At 40.4% G+C, this 16911-nt stretch overlaps 1 protein-coding gene across 5 annotated transcripts in view; it reads right to left on the minus strand.

Moving 5' to 3' along the window:
- The window catches only part of PPP1R13B (protein phosphatase 1 regulatory subunit 13B), a 69513-nt gene extending 53692 nt beyond the window's left edge, over positions 1 to 15821 (minus strand). For 4 of the 5 annotated variants that reach the window (XM_077180752.1, XM_077180749.1, XM_077180751.1 and 1 more), the window contains exon 1: positions 2053 to 2193. In XM_077180752.1, coding sequence (XP_077036867.1) covers positions 2053 to 2178 — 126 coding nt within the window. In that variant the 5' untranslated portion in view covers positions 2179 to 2193. Of the gene's footprint in view, positions 1 to 2052; positions 2194 to 15620 lie in introns of those variants that run through there. The other variant, XM_077180750.1, reaches the window with a different exon arrangement.
- Between the last annotated feature and the right edge of the window lie 1090 nt (positions 15822 to 16911).

Consider the following 16911-nt stretch of genomic DNA (forward strand, 5'->3'; position numbering starts at 1 on the left):
AGGCTGCAGTGGTGCAGTGATCTTTCCAATTGTCCCTATACTCCACCAGCTCTATTTAACAAAGTATGAACATGATGCTCATAGTTCACTGTTCTTCACATCTTCAGGCCAGGGTCCTCCAAACCAAAGGGTTCAGAGCTATGTGAGGACCCCCAGTACAAGGTCAGGTGTGGTCTCACAGCACCTTGGGAAAAGGAGGGAGGAACCCCTGTGGCACTACAAGTGCATCTCATTGTGCAGCATCCCACACATCACTTAGTTCTGATGTTCAGAGATCTAAATCTTTCACATCTGACAGGCTAACCAGTATGCCCCACCTCAAATGCATCACAAGCTTGCTAAAACAGTCCTAAAGTATAAGCTGCCCATTCCATTTCATCAGCTGATGAGATATGAATAACATGTTAAAAATACTCTTAAATATTTTATTCTCCAAATCATTAAGGAAGATGTGCCTGAAGAACAACATAACTGTAGTGCTGTAAAATTTGCAGTACACACGGGTGAACTGGCAATAAATTAAAACCAAAACTAAATGAATTCAAGATGACTCAGCTTCAGAGATCCTTTTATTACATAATAATCTCTGCTGGAAAGTCAGTGGGAAAAAAAGTTGCGTTCACTAAAATGAAAGGTTAAAAAAAAAAACAAACCCACTCAAACCAAAGAACCACACACAAACACAAACAGAAGAAACCCCCACTTGCAAACCCAAACCAGAAAAAACCACACACACAAAAAACCCCCTGAACCCCAAACTCCACACAAAAGGACACCCTCCACCAAGACTCGAGAACCAGATGATAGATAAGAAAGACAAAAAATTGAGTATTTTACTTTTATTAGGTGGGAGCAAAGTTTTATTATATGGAGCAAAGTCTTTTTTTGCATATTGGAATTGGCAACACTGCAATTTACTTAGAAAGAAAGTTCAGTCTGACAACACCAGGCAAAGGTGAAGAGCAGAGCTCAGTGTGAGTCAATTTTCCTGAAAGAAAACAATCTTCAAAATCCGCATTTAACAGAAGTGTCCCATTGAATTTGTACCATAGAACGTAATGTTCTCAAATTATTAAAAATATTTTGGCCAAGGTTAAGGACAGGGAGGTGCTGATGTTTCTACAGTCTTGTATTCGACCTTGTCAACAGCTACAGCAAAGTCATCCAAAATCCACTGAATTCCAGAAAAGCCTGACCTACCTACTGCATTGAAAAATCATCCCATGGAAAAAGCATAGGATACAAAGACAGGCATTTGTATCTTTTCTTTTACAAACTGTTCAGCAAAACATGAAAAAGACACCCCATCAAACCAAAACAAAACCAATCAACATGGTATTTTTACTAAAGATTATGCTTTTTGTCAAATAATAAAGGTGATTTGCAGCACCAATGATAATTGTATCATTTTAGAAACAAGGAACAATTTCTACAAAATCTAGAGACACACAACCATATGTAGTGCTGTAAATGGAACCCGCACTATTCTTTCTTCTTTATTTTCAGTAGTGTGAATGCACAAAGTACTACCATAGCTTTCTTCCACTAAGCAGGAAGTATTAACAAAATGCTGATTGTTTAGTGCATTGCTTTCAGGGAATACCAGCCATTCAATCTCAGATGTAAAGATGTTATCTGGCTTGGTAAAAAATAGTAAATGAAAAGTGAATACATCCTTGGGGATTCAACAGGCAAACCAGCAGAATTTTCCTTCCATCAGAGTGGAATAAAGCTTTCCAAAACATTTCTTTAGTTTTAAGGTGGCAGATTTAAAAATTAAAAGCTATTGTTTTATACTCAGAAGTCCACTTTGGTTGAATCAAAAACTAATGATAATAAATCAAGCTATGCGAGATAAAACTAAAAATTTCAGGCATTTTATACACAGAAGAAACTCACATAAAGCAAAAATCCCTGGTGTTCAAGAAAAATCTCACACACACACACTCTCTCTCTCTAATGCATTATAAAGAGTCAATGTTTGGTTTTACAAAAAGAAATCCAAAACTGCTTAAGATTACAGCAAATAAACAAAAAACAATGTTGTCCCACCTTCTTTTTTATAATTCTGTCCTTGGTCCACTGTTTAGATTTAAGTCCAGTCTTTTTCGGTAGCCAAGATTTCCCTTTTGATGCTTTTACAATATTCTGAAGAACCTTCCTTAAAATATTCTTCATGTGGACAATTTTAAATAGCAGTGAATATAAAAATGTTGTGTAAAGCTAAAACCTAATAACAGTTTCTGTGCAACAACTACAGTGAAAAACTACTTAAATGGAGTATTTTTGGTCTACTGGCACATGAATTCAGGCAGTAATGACGAGCAGTGATAAGATGTTCTAAAGAAACAAGACAGGCCACAGTTGTGACAGGAACAAGATAGGCTAGATCAAGTTTCACCTAATTAGGCAAGGTTGCAGTACAGGAGTTCTGCTATCCTCTCATTGTGCAATAGCAGTCTTTGTTGCTATTATAATAATGACAAACAGTAAGTATTTATCTTAAATAAATCTACATGTAAGGCTCTGACTGTCTCAAAAGACACAGAAGTGATTTTCCTGTTGAAGAGGCAAAGACAGGAGCAGAAGTCCTAAGATGAGCAAATGATCCTAACAATTGTCAAAAGACATTTCCATGACACATTTTCTTAAATCAAAAAAAATTTTAAGTGGAACAACCAGCTTAACAACAACACCGCCATATATTTATGCCTAAAAATATTATAGTTCAGGCACTACACCATTCTTGGCAAAGTCTGTCTTCTTGCTGGACATAATTCAAGCAGCAGAGAATGTACTGTAAACTATGTTTCTGACTGTCTCATCATGTCAAGGGACAGCAAATGTTTATCATCCTTCCTGTCAGCACTGTACAGGATCGGGCATGGGGAACAGGCAGTGCAACAGCACCCACAGGGCTTTTAGCCCTTACTCTGCAACTGCAGCAGCAAAGCACAGTTCTGCAGCCTGATCCTTCCCTTCCTAGAGCAAATGGAGAGAGGAGGGACCCAAGGGTAAAAACAAACCAAAAACAAACCCAAACAAGCTGACCCACACTATGAAATATCAGCAGAAGCAGACAACCCATCTCTCCCAGAGCCACGAGCCACATTTTGTGTAGTTCATTGCACATTAACTGCAAGAACAGAAAAGTATGGAGCTCTCAACTTTGCTTGTGAGCCACAGCATTTTTACCCTTCCCTACCAGCAGCAGCAGAGCAGACAAAGCTAATGAGATACTTTATTTGATGTGCTTTGACATTCAGAATCAGGACTGTCCCTTCATAATGCATTGTGTCACTAACAAAAACATTCTGATCCCATGCAGTATTCTTCCTTCCTGCACAGCAAACATGTACCATGTTGAGAGATTTATTGAGAGTGTCATTGGTAGAATAGTCAGATGTTTAAAATGCTGCAACTTAAAAAAAATTAACCTGTTAGCAGCTAAAACATTTTAAATAAATGAGAAACTCAAGGTTATTTCTTAAAAAGGGAAGGGTTGTTTTGCTTTAGGAAGGATGGAAAAAAATCTAATCTGGTTGTTCTCCAAAACCAGATTGTATCTTGATCTGCCAGAAAAATAAACTATCACACGAATAAATATTTGAGAGGAAAAGCTGGGTCTGTTTTAACACATACTGTGCCACTCTTTCAACCATGGCTATGGTCTGAATTCTTCTAAACTGCCCCCCAAACTCATAAAAGCCTTACTTAGGAAGGCAAGACAGACATGCAGAACAGCAGTATTTGGGAGGATCAAACACTAAAGCTTGTCACACCTATTGGACAACTGGATTCTTTCAAAAGAAGAATAGAAACTAAAATAAACATGTGTCACTGAATTTCCCTTTCATCCTGTCATTGCCTCCTGAAATAACTGAAAACATCTGTGTGTAGTTTGTTCAATCAGATAAATAATAAAACCAATACAAACACAGAGTAGCCCCTTATGCTCTGTGAAAGTACCATTTCCACACTGAGTACTAATCCAGTACTCAGAGATCCAGTGCACTGATCCAGTGCAGGCATTTGGCTGCTTTAGAGCTCTTACTGTCAGACAGGTAAATACAAACCTAGGCTATATGTAGAGAGATAAGAATACCAGTCTCTGGTTGCTTAATGTATCAGCCTCAAAATCCTAAATTAAAGAAAGAAGGGGATTTTCCTCACTAAAATTTCAAGAAGTTCTGAATGTTCTATATGAAGGAGGTAAGATACATGCACAATTTCACTGACATAAGCTGTTTTCCTACATTAAATGCAAAATAATCCCATTTAAGATCCAAGAAGTCTTTACCTGTATGACAAAGCTCATATGTAGCAAATCTATACACCTGCAGACAATGTAAATCACTCAGCAGGAAAGTAATTGCAGCCTGTGACCCCACTAAAGTACTTCAATGTTAACACACTCGTGATCGCTGAAAAATTCACAGAATGATGTAGGAAAAAAGGATAAAAAGGAAAATTCAAAAGTCTAATTCTCTGAAATGTATACAGTTTTGCATCAAATGCTTGTACAAAATGGAAAACTATTGAATATAAAGCTAGAAATGAAAACTGCTAGGTGTGAGCAGTGAAGAACACTTACAGAAATAATGAACAAGTAAGAAGAAAAGCAAGAGTTCAGAAGGAATATAACACCATACTGCATGCAGGGTAGCAATAACTTGAAATTAAGGCTTATTTGTTTTAATAACTTATGTGTCACTTGGCCAGCCTATTTCACTCTTTCACTATTGTCACTTCTCTCCTCTTGCTATATACGCTATAAATTGTAAATGCTGAATGTGCAAATGTACAATTTATTTAAACATGCTTAACTACATATATGCATGATTACACAGAGGCTCTCTAAGCTAAGCTTTTCCATATTTGTGGAAAATGAATCTAAACAGACACCTTAATATTGTGTCCACATGAAAATTAACTTCTTATAATTTGCATCCAAGACTTTAAAAACCCAAACACCTTGGGTTTTTTTCTATGTATTCTCTTTCTGTTTCTACAGTAGGACCAAGCAAAAATCCATGGATCATACAAGCAAACATAAAAACAAAACCCTATCAACAATAACAACAAAATCAGTATTTTCACAGATCATTATAAATGAATAACACTTAATGAGACAGGTACCTAGGTTTACATATCACTTCCACTTCAGTAAACTGACAACCAAGACTATGCATTTCTTGAGCCTATTGCATGAGGTAAAAACATGATGTTCCACTACAAACAACTGTACACTCATTAACCTACAGAGAGAATGAGTTTTGGGGTTTTTCCCTTTTCCCATATGAGGCTGGAATGAATGGAAGGGATTTTACAATCTGCTCTGCAAAAGATGTTAGAAACACAGTGGCACCCCTAAGCCCACAGGAAACCAGACTCTTTATTCCATTATTACAACAGCTACTGATATATAAAAACATACAAATCTACATGAAAACATTCATATTTTTGCTTTCTTTCACATCTTTGAACACATCTTGTCTCATAAGAAAACTGCACTAATTAACAAGAAGAATCACTGAAAGACTTTGGTCCCCACTTCAGGTGTGGTGGGGGAGGGAGACAAATTCAGACACATCAGAACAGCCATCCCTGAGCACTGAAGAAAAGAGGCTGTTGAAACTTCAGTGCTTGAAAAATTTCTAAATCATGGGAGAGATAAGAAAAAGCTGACCAAAAGCTTTTTCCTGCTTGGAAAAGATAAAGGCAACTACAGGCAGGCTCCAGATCAAGCTTCCTTGTAATTTTGTGTCAAAGCCTCTCAGTTCTTCAGAACTGAGCAGTTCTTGGTAGCTTCAGATGGATGGGGGAAGGGAGCAGCAGCAAATGGGGGTAATCCAGTAATGCCTTGAAGACTCAAATCACAAAGATTTGTCAGGTTGAAGGTTATAAAACACCCAGAAACACAAAAATACCATATTAGAAACACTGCACAGTAAATCCTCTGATGCAGTGTGTCTTTTATGTTCCTTAAAGTGCTTTTTCAGGTTATAATTTTGAACCATAAACACAAGAATTCCTCTATCAAAATATTCTAGAGGCTGGAACTCATGAAAGTGGATCCAATTCAAAAGTACTTTGTTTAGCTAAAAATTAGCAAAACTAAAATACCTGGTATATAAATTAAATTATTCCAATATAAGCATTGAAATGGATTTCAAAATTACACTGGGGTAAACAGAATTTAAACTGATTTAACCTCCTTCACAACTTTGCCTCCTATCACTTTGACAAAAACAAATACTATTGCTCTCCACCATCTGGGGTGAGGGGAAAAGGTAAAAATAAAGTACTGCAGCCAGTAATTTGGCAGGAAGAGAGCACTGCAAACAAGACTTGAAATTTTTCTGTTTGAGTGTAAAGCCTGGATAACGTATAGCACCTTCCCATATCCAGCCAGCCCTTGCTGAAGTGTTAATAAATAACAATAAAATGACAGCTACACTGTTCTATTAGTAGACCAAAAAAACTATTCAGAAAAAGGACTGAAAAGATTTCCAAGTGGCATGGGCTAGAATAGACTCCAATCCATGTGATATGGTTTTAAAATAATTGCATTGAACCTGACATGATTTAGAAGTGTAAAGGAGGTCAACCATTACAGATCTTTTTTCCACAATCAGAAGTATGTGATTCAGACTTGCAGCTAAAATTGACTGAAACTTAGATGACTTGGGACAATAAAACAGTACATTAGGAAATTAAGCATCAGGCATGCTGAGACATTCAGAGCTGCATGCAGAGATGAAGCTGCACGCAGAGAAGAGTTTCATCGTTTATTTTTACAAGACACTGTTTCAAGAACTCAGCCATCTCCCAAAACATACCTACAGTCCAACTGTTTGGTGCCTGAACAGTAATTAACCCATTCACTAGCCTGAAAAATCATTCAAAATTTCAATTCCAAGAACTTGCATTTTAAATACACAGCAGCAAAATCTAACCACTTCTCTGTGGATAGATCTGAATAGCAGCTTTAACACTAAGAACCAGGTTTGACTACTTTGACATACATATTTGAGTAAGTTAGGCATCTAACACAGCCATGTAGTATAAAAATTATCTTGTAGGATTTGTAAGCAATGGCTTCACAGATGCTTTCTCAGTTGCCCAAACAAGTTAGTTAAGCTGTCAGTGGGTAAGAGTTTGAGTCAAATAACCACTGGTTGAACTCTTTAAACTTGTTTGGGACACTAGTTTCCTATGCTGTCCATACCATCACATGGTTAATGCTCTGGCTAGCACATTATTCTGTGAAACACTGACAGCCTGTCAACCATTTCACAGACATCAATTATACCATAACAATGTGAAAATATCCTCTCCTTACATTTTATCTCTCCAAAGGAAGTGACTGAGATATCAGTAACATTTATTAAAGATATATTATGACAATATTTGGGATTTAAGTAATTTGAAAACCCCTCTGTCTAGGTAGAATAATTTCAGGACAGATTTTGACCACCACTCCGGTTAAGATTTCAGAAAATAGTCAGATAGGCTTTCTGAAGCATGTTTGTTATAAAGAAGTAAGCATGGGGGAAGGGGGAGGAGGTAAGAAAATAAAAAGTTGAATTATGTTGAAAGTACCATTAGTATGTTGCAAGTATCATCTGCAGAGCAGCCAACAGGTGCAGTACTGTCTTGAAACATAAATTAGACAAATTGCATTAGGAAACAGGATTAAAAAAGGATTTTCTCATGCAAAAATGCATTCAAAGTATGTCTTCTCAATTTAAACTGTACATGTTACTATAAACTAAGACTTTGCCCAGCTTCTTAGAGAAACTAAAAAAAAAAAATTAAGCAGGTAAGCCTGTACTTAATGGCTGTGGTAAACCTTGCCAGTCTCAAACCATTCTGTTTCTTTCCCTTTAAACACCAGAGAGCAATGCAGGCAAGACTTTTCTCCACATGTTAATGCAGCTCTGTCTACTTTTTTCATCTGATACAGGAACTCACAACAATTTTCAGCTATTCACCTTAGTAGGTCTGGGCAGACACATTCTGGATTTAAGGAGAACAAGGCTCACTGGTCTCCCAGTGTCCAACTGGCTCCCAAGAGATTAGAACACAGAATTAATTCAGATGCTAGTCAATGCATTGTGCTTAGAGCATGGGATTTGGGACTGGAGAGACTCTCCTAGATCAGCCTGGCAGAGACCTTAGAAACTCACTGTTTACTTGTTCTGACTTCAGAGAGCAGGGAAGTTATGTTGTTTGCCATTTTGGACATAGATCCAGATGCTTTTGGTAGGAATTCATCTCCCCATCCATATTCATTTACCACCATGGAGTTGTTTCAAGCTACAGGATGATCCAAACCTAAACTGATAAAACTGATCACATCCTTCCTGCAATCTACACACTTCTGCCCTTTCTTGGGCTGGTTCCAGGGCTTATCTGACCCTGCACTGAGTCAGTTTCAGTGTGCTCAGATGGCAGAGAAGCATCCTGGCAGGGAAAAAAAAGAAACAAAGGAATAAAAAAAAAAAAAAAAAAAAAAAAAAAAAAAAAAAAAAAAAAAAAAAAAAAAAAAAAAAAAAAAAAAAGTAAAGGCAAACAACTTCCTGCTGAGTTTGCAAACAGCTCAGCACAGAAACAGATAAATACCAGAGAGAGCCAGTACAAGGGAGGGGGCAGCAGGGATGCAGGACTTCAGCAACCCCTGCAGTTGCATCCATTTCACCTACAGAAAACTGAAGCCTCCGTTTCTTCCCCATTCTCAATTTATAAACAAAAGTTTAATCATGCGAACACTGAAATCCTTTTGTCAAACAGACATAAAGACACATGGGTTAAATACAGTGTCTGCAACATATGCAAGTTTAGATGAGATTGCTTCCTGCTGGAGTTGAAATTCCTTAAATAAAGTATTTCATAGCTACACTCTTCACACATAAATAGAATTCTGCTGCTAAGCAAAGCAGTGAACTGGAAACTAAAAAATCTTAATTGTACTTTCACTAGCAAAGAACTAGGCTAGAATACACTATGAATCTAGAGAATAAGGAAATAATGGGCAGAAATCCGAAGGAATGCACTACTGCAAAGTGAGGGGTGGGAAATGATAATAGACTACCAACTGCCAGTTAAATTTTATGGTTTTCCATTTTTTTGTGTCTCAACTTTATATTTGTTTCTCAAGATTTCTCAAAGACCACATATTTTACCAAAAAACCAATATCCCTTACTTTTCCCCATTTCAGAGAAAATGTAAAGTGTTACTGGGTATGCAATAAAGATGTGGAAACTGGTGAAACCATAACTTATCTCTGAAGTAACAACATTACTGCACTGCAGAGACTTTAGTTTCACCTCACTGCTCTACTCACCTGTTCAAAATGCATTGCCTGGGGTAGAGCTCCACAATAAACTAAACTGAATAAACAGAAATACTTGAAGAGAGAGATTCCACTTGCCCATCCCCTTCTCTGGTATCAATCTTAGCCAAGCAGTGTGCTCCCTCCTGTACCAACATGGACAAGACAACAGTGCAATACCCACACACAGGTACATGCATACACTCACATACATACACACATGTACATAAATCTCTTCAAGGCTCTTTGGATACAGCTCCTGTTACACGTTTAGTGAGCTGGATGGGTTTGCTGAGACAAGCAGGACACTCCATTCACAGCCAATGGTGGCAATGGGCAGCAAGGAAGAGGAAGGAGCTGGGTTAACCATTTCCAGAGCTGCAGGAAATGGTTAACCCAGCTCATCCCCATTGTGAAACCTCAGCCCAGAAAGGAATTCAGCTGCTCCAACATCCTACTGCACCACAATGATAAACCTGCTCTCCAGTACAGCACATATACTTGCTTCCAAGCACGATCTAAGAAAAATAACAGGGTGACCTAAAATCCAGGTAAGTGACTGAAATTTGAAGTTCAAACATTTTTTTGTTCCTCCACTAAGCAGTTCATATTCTTGCTGGTCCTTTGAGTTATTACAGAATTTATGCTTTGTCCTCCAGGTACCATTGTTGCCTTTGACACACAAATCTGCTTCTGAAGGATGGTGTCTATTATTGCACAATATAATTCTATTATTGTCTGTCATAAAAAAATTGCTTCCAGAACCTCAAAACATTGAGCACACTCCACTGATAAATTGCCTAACACATTCAAGATTATTACATGCTTTCAAGTTTAATAGATGATAATGGCAGATTTCCCAACTCCCAGAAAAATGTACCAGCCTGAAGTGTTAAAATTCATATCTTAGAATATTTGTTTACTTAAAAATCTTACCACAATTTAAGAACAAACGAGACACCAGATTCAAGGCTGACAGAAAAACTGTTCATAAATGCAGAAAGATTTCAAAGATATTTCGGATCACGTAATAAAATAATGTTTGAATTTAAGAAAAAAATGGTATCATCTCCTTTTGTTGGGGTCTGATACAAATCCAGAAATGAACCTCCTCTATCCCAGGCTAGCACATTCATTTAAGAGGTTAAGTATTTTGAGCTATCTTGTGCTAGTAATTAATGTATGGTAATACTAAGCTTTTAATTTAGACAAACACATAAGACTTGTAAATTCCAACAGTGAGTCATGAGGGAAAGGGAGCAAGACGCCTTCCCCCCACTCCCCAAATCAGGCAATAATTTGTTTCCTTCTTCAAACCTCTATTCCCAGCAAAGATTTTTTATTTTTAGAGATGCCTATAGTTTACAAGGACAAAAAAAAATTATTGAATAACCCCCCCCCCCCAGCCCAGACATTTAAGAAGATAATAAACATGAGCACTGATTGTAATACCAAGCACTAGACTTCAAATTCTTTACAAAAAAGCACTGTCTTTTTTCTGTCTATGGGCAGCTCTTGGCATAATGGGGGCTGCTCCACAGCTGTATGCATCTGAATATAAATATCTGAATTAGCAAGGGTTTTTTAAATAATGTATTTCATATGAAACTTGGCTTTGTTAGAAAAATCAATCTGGTGGAATGGAATTTTGTTGTCAAACATTATTTACTCTGAAGTCTGCAATGGACAACAAACTCATCTATGTTAACATATGAGATAGCATCCTTTCCCTCAATTTCTCATACATTTCACAGACCAACACATATCTAATAAATATATTTAAATATTCTATTATCAGACTAGTATGTGTATAGTACATTTGTTGACATGGTGAAGCTGATGAACTTGTTTTTACCACAGAATAGGCCATATTCTGTCAACCTAAAAAAATAGTGACATGATCCAAAAAAACATGAAATGGCCTTTAAGCTTTGTTGCAATAAATAACTCCATTAATAATGGCTGATAAACATGCAAATTATTCTCTACAGTCAGTTCAGATTTATTCAGCAAACCAGGATATCAGTATTGCTGAGAACTATACGGTTCTGAATTAATCACAATATATTTTATCTCCATATCACTGAAAATTGCTCTTATTAAAATAATGAAAATTCATAGTATTGATTTAAATGTATTAAAGTGATACATCTTCCTCTACAATGTTTAATTATATCAGTAGCAACCTTCCTACAGAAAGATAACAGGAGACACTGATTTAAGAATATTTTGGTTTTAAATTATAAGCAATATAATAAACAATGCCCAATTGGGACTTTTTGGGGAATGTTTTAGACCAAACACAGGACAAGTGTATACTCATTTTAAAACAACCAAGAAAACCCAACTAAAGAACAAAATGTCCACCAAACCCCCCACTTTTTCTTAATTCACCAGCTTAATTGAAAAATAACTCCTGCGGACATCCATATTTGCTTTGTATTTTATCATAGCATTCATCTTCATAGCTCAGGAGCTTCCATAAAAATTCTCTAGTCTCACATAAGATATGCATTAGTCATGGACATCTTCAGAGAAGACTTGCAGTGTCCCACAAAATTAACTAGGAAAAAAAAAATCCACTAAACACTCCAGACTTTTCACTCTCCCTTCTGTGAAAATAACCATCAGAATTACCTGATCCTACACAAGGATGTGTCCAGCAATTCTAACCACACAAAGTCCTGTAAAGCTCCCCTAGATGCTTTCAAAAATGTGAATGATGGCTGCAACCTCACTGATAATTCATGAGTTAAAGGCAACCCCAGAAAAGCTCTGCTAGGAGAACATGTAATAGCAACTCTTCCTCCTAAAAGATTCAATCCATCACAACTTCTTACACAGCACCCACCACCACCTGCCTTATCACATTACTGCAGGTATGTATGTAAACAATGTACAGCTATGTAAACAATACACAGCTCTTTACTGTGGGGTTACCTCCCCACGTGCTGGGAAAGAATTATACTCAAAATTAAGGCAAAAAGAGGAAAGTGTCACACGCTTCTCCAACGTATCCATTCCTTATTGCATTGTATTTCTTTATAAGTGGGAAAACAGCGCTCCTCATAAGTGACTTTTTCTTGTGTGCACCCTTGTGCCCAAGAAAAATGCCAATAGTTGACAAAAGAGGTAATTCTGGAACTACCATGCAAAAAAAACAAACAAAAAAAAAGCATTAATTGGGAAAGTTTCCAACACTCTTTCAAACACAGACCCTGAAGTACCACAAATAAAAGCCTCTCTACTGGGTCAAATAGACAAAAAAATACATAACTAAGTTCCTCCAATCATGTTGTAGATTTTGTGGCTGAAAAAGGAGATTTATCCACAATAATTTTGCAAATAAATATAACTCTGGTTGTTTTAACCCAAAATATTTCCTCTTTGAAGGGATACCACATAGTTCTATGTTTGCATGCTTTATTCCAAGAATGCAAGAAAGACTAACCTTGACTTTTCAGAGAAAAAACATCCCTCTAATCAAGGCACACTTATAGGAACACTTAGCAGAGGATGATATTCAGTGTAACATTATAAGCTCACCATTCACATAGTCCTTATCTCCTGAAGGCAATGAAAGGGTTTATGATTGATAGGTCTTGTCAGCAAAGCAAAGGGAAAAAAAAAAAAAACAAGTGAGAAAACTGTAGTCTAAATCATTAATTCTTCTTCAAGCTCAACTGTGTTCAGGACCAAGAACAGTTATTCTGTATTTTTCAGAACCAGAATAAGCAATATGAAAAAAGATAATGAATAAAATCCTTCTAAGAAAAGGATGCTGAAGAACAGAGTGGGAAGTATCCCACTCACAAAAGAAACTGTAATTGATAAAAACCTCTGAGAAGTAACACTGTTCCCCATGTGAGGGGAGGGAAAAAAATCATAACAGACACCCAAGGAGAAAAACAGGGACTTCAGATATTATTTCATTCTTATAAATGGTTGTACAAATGCCAAAAAAATTACTGATGCAAAAGTGGTCCCAATCAATTACTACAAGTCTAATAAAAGTGAATCTTAAGAAACTACAGAAGTTTAACATTTAGTTTTAACTATGATGAACTCTTACAACAAGTAGGTAAGTCTAGCAGTTATTAAAATTTCTCCTCTTGCTAGTTTATGCTTTTGCTAATTATATAAAAAAACCCAAAGCCCAAAATACCCACAAACAATAACCCAACAGGTTTAGGGGAAAAAAAAAGCTTCCATGACTATGAAGTCAAGGAATTCTCTTAGGTAAAAAGTTAAATCACTAACTTTTCCATTCTCAGAATACAAAAAAAATGAGTAAAAATCTAAAACACTTGGTCCAGTTCTACAACCATATCTTCACATTATTTGGATATTATATATTGATGAGTCCAGTAAATGGAGATGGGTTTTTTTCACCCTTGTAGTCTAGCTGGGATGGAGAACTGGAAGACTGAAGGCACTGTTACAAGTCCATTTAAATACATATATTTATTTAAATATACATATTCCTGACTGATAGACTGTCCATAAGAGCATCTAAAATGGCTTTAGAACAATGAAGTATTTATTATTTTAGGACTTGGACTAAGTAAACTCTAATCTGCAAGACTACTACTCCTGTAGCAAGGTAATTTGTTTTTATTAAAATTCATCCGTCAGTTAAAAATGCTTTGAAGTGTGTTTCAAAAACACAGTAAAAAGTCTGAATCTTCAACCACCCTCCAATAAATATAAACAAACACCACATTTGAACAAGCAAGAAGGTAACACAAGACACTGGCAGAAACATCCAAATAGGTAAAAAGAAACTTTGTAAGAAGTCAATCCCTGCACTACCCAAGTTATGACGTTAACCTGAAACCCACACAGAGGTTAGTAATGGGAAGCAAATACGTTTGTTCTGACTTAGCATGTCATTGGCATGCTGGGTTTTCAACAGGAATTTCATGAATGTAAAGCATAACCAAAGCTGAGATGGAAGATGAAGCTGTCACCTTGTTTTTGTTTCTACATGCTAACATCCATAAGTTCATAGCACAAGGCTAACTCCATGAACTTTGCTGCTGGTTCCTAACACGCCCAGTGCCCTGCAATTCTCATCCTTATCAATAGAGCATTTTGGCACCCAGCAGCTGGAAGTTAAAGTGCACATGATGTTAAAAAGCTTGTCATAATACCTGGCTTTTAAACACTACCTGAACTCTTCAATCTGGAATTTTACACCTAGTTTGAGCTATTTATTTTCTCCTCTCGGTCACAAAACAATTTTAGAGCAATAAAATCTTGTTAAAGATGTCTTTAATATTCTCACACAGAAACATTCTGCTGCAGTGCTTTGGCTGCAAACACTGCAGAGGAACTGTAAATAAAAAGCTAATTTCTACTAGAATTAGAGAAAACATAGGAGATAGCCCCTTATATTAGAGTATCTCATAAAGCCACATTTGAGATCAAATAGAGTTTGAAAGAAATCAACAAAAGGAATGTGATTGTTTATTACTCCGTCCCAGAGGATCTTGTCATAAAACGAACAGTCATCAGGAACAACTCTCTTCTGACCACTGCATCAGCCCACAGCGACAAGGGAGGGAAGCGGGGGGCAGGAAACGGACAGGGATTCTGTCACAGAAGACAATCAAGGTTGCTTGCAGGGAAATGGAAGGGTTTGTCTTCGATAAATAAGCGACGGTTTCACAAAAGCGGTGACAGGAATCGAGGAGGGAGCCAGGCTGACACGGTGCTGCCGCCCGCTCTCGCTTGACCCCGGCAGGAGGGCCGGAGCCGCCTGCCCCGGGACGGTTCAGCCCTTCCCCGCACCCGGGCGGCGAGGGATCGGGATTTGGGTGGAAAACCCCGAAACAAACAGACACACCGCCCGCACACCCACTCACCCAAACACAACGCACCCCCCACGCCTCACGGCGGGCCTCGGCGGCCGGCAGCGACCCGGAGGCGACCCCCGCGCTCCCTGCCGGGGTGCGTGAGGCGCCGCTCCGCCACAGCCAGGGGGGACGCGGCCCCGACCTGTCACGGCCGGTGCAGCCCCCGCGGGTGGAGGGGCGGGGGCAGGTCGTCCCCCCTACAGCCGGGGACGGCGGTGACCCGCGGCCCCACCCCCGGCACGGAGCCCACCGACGTCTCCGCAGACCCGCAGCCCTCTGTCCCGGCTGGCCCGGGGATGACGGCGGCGCCGCGCACTCCATCCGCCGCCGGCAGCCCCGCAGGAAACGGCGAGGCGTCCCAGCGCCCGGCAGCGCGGCGCCAGGCCGGGGAGCGACGACGCGAACTCTCCCCGTTCTCACTCACCGGCATCATCTCCGCAGCCTTCTCCGCGCCGGGCCCGCTGAGCTGTGCCGGGCCTCTCCTGCTGCTGCTGCCGCCGCCGCCGCCTCTCACCGCGGAGGACGCCGCGCTCGCCCTGGCGGCTGTGACAGGTGCCTCCCGCGCGCCTCGCTCCGCGCAGCGGGCGGAAGGAAGAGGCGAAGGCGGCGACGGCGGCCGGGCTCCCAACCCCCTTCCTCCTCCTCCGGAGCGCGACCGCCTCTCCCGCCTCCCTCCCCGGGCGCTTCCTGCTCTGCTCTGCTCGGCTCCGCTCCACCCGCACCGCCCCGCCACGGGTTAACCCCCGCCACCGCCTCCTTGCCGGGGCGGGGCCGCGCGGGGAGGCGCAGCGGGGCCGCACGTGACCGCGGGGCCGGGCCGGGAATGCGGGACCGGCACCCGCGCCCGCCTCCCGACCCGCCGGGACCCTCTCGCTCCCGCAGCGCCGTGCCGAGCGTCAGGCTCGCCACGCCGGTTCTCCCCCGCCCGGCTTCCTCCTCCTCCCGGCGCTCTGCCGCCCTGCCCCCGGGCCGGGCCCCGGCGGGCGCCGCCTCCTCTGGGCGGGCTGCCCGCGGCCCATTGCTCCCGGGCCCGGGCGGTGGAGGAAGGGGCAGCGGCCCCGGGCGCTCTCTGCCCCCGGAATGCGGGGAATGCGGGGCGGCTCCGCCCGGCCCGGCCCCGCCGCTGGAGCTGCCCGCGGCCCGCTGGGCGTGCGGGGGGAGCTGGGCGGTAACACGGGGGTCGGTGGTCTCCCGTGCCTCTGAGCGGAGGTCGCTTCTCGGCAGCTTGTCCGGGTCCGAAACACACCTTGGATAGTGTCATGCCTATAGCGTCACCTTCCTTCCACCGTCCCTTCCTTGTGAAATCTGTCAGATGTACAAAACTCCGCTTAGCAGCAGGAGGGGAAAGGTATTTTTGTCCTGATGTCAGACTCATGAGATCTGGTCTCGTGTTTGAAAGTGAGGTTCAGTTTCCTTCATTTTCTAGTCTCTCATTCTGTAGTTACAACGGCAAAATGAAAGTTAACAGCTTGGAAGAAGCCAAGCTCATCTAGAAGTCAAAACATCACCATATGTTAGTACTGCAACACATGCGATGTAGACAAATTTCATATTGCTGGGAGTCTTAAATCCTAATCTACAGCATACATGGACCTACCCAGCGCTCCAACTGCTCCTGAAAAATGGCTGGTTTCCAGTCTTTGTTACTTTATTTGCAGAACACCGTGACAGATCTCAGCTAGGAGTGGAAAAAAAAATGTTAACTTGGCAAGTTT

This window comes from Agelaius phoeniceus, chromosome 6 (genome assembly GCF_051311805.1).
Source record: "Agelaius phoeniceus isolate bAgePho1 chromosome 6, bAgePho1.hap1, whole genome shotgun sequence".
NCBI classification, from domain to species: domain Eukaryota; kingdom Metazoa; phylum Chordata; class Aves; order Passeriformes; family Icteridae; genus Agelaius; species Agelaius phoeniceus.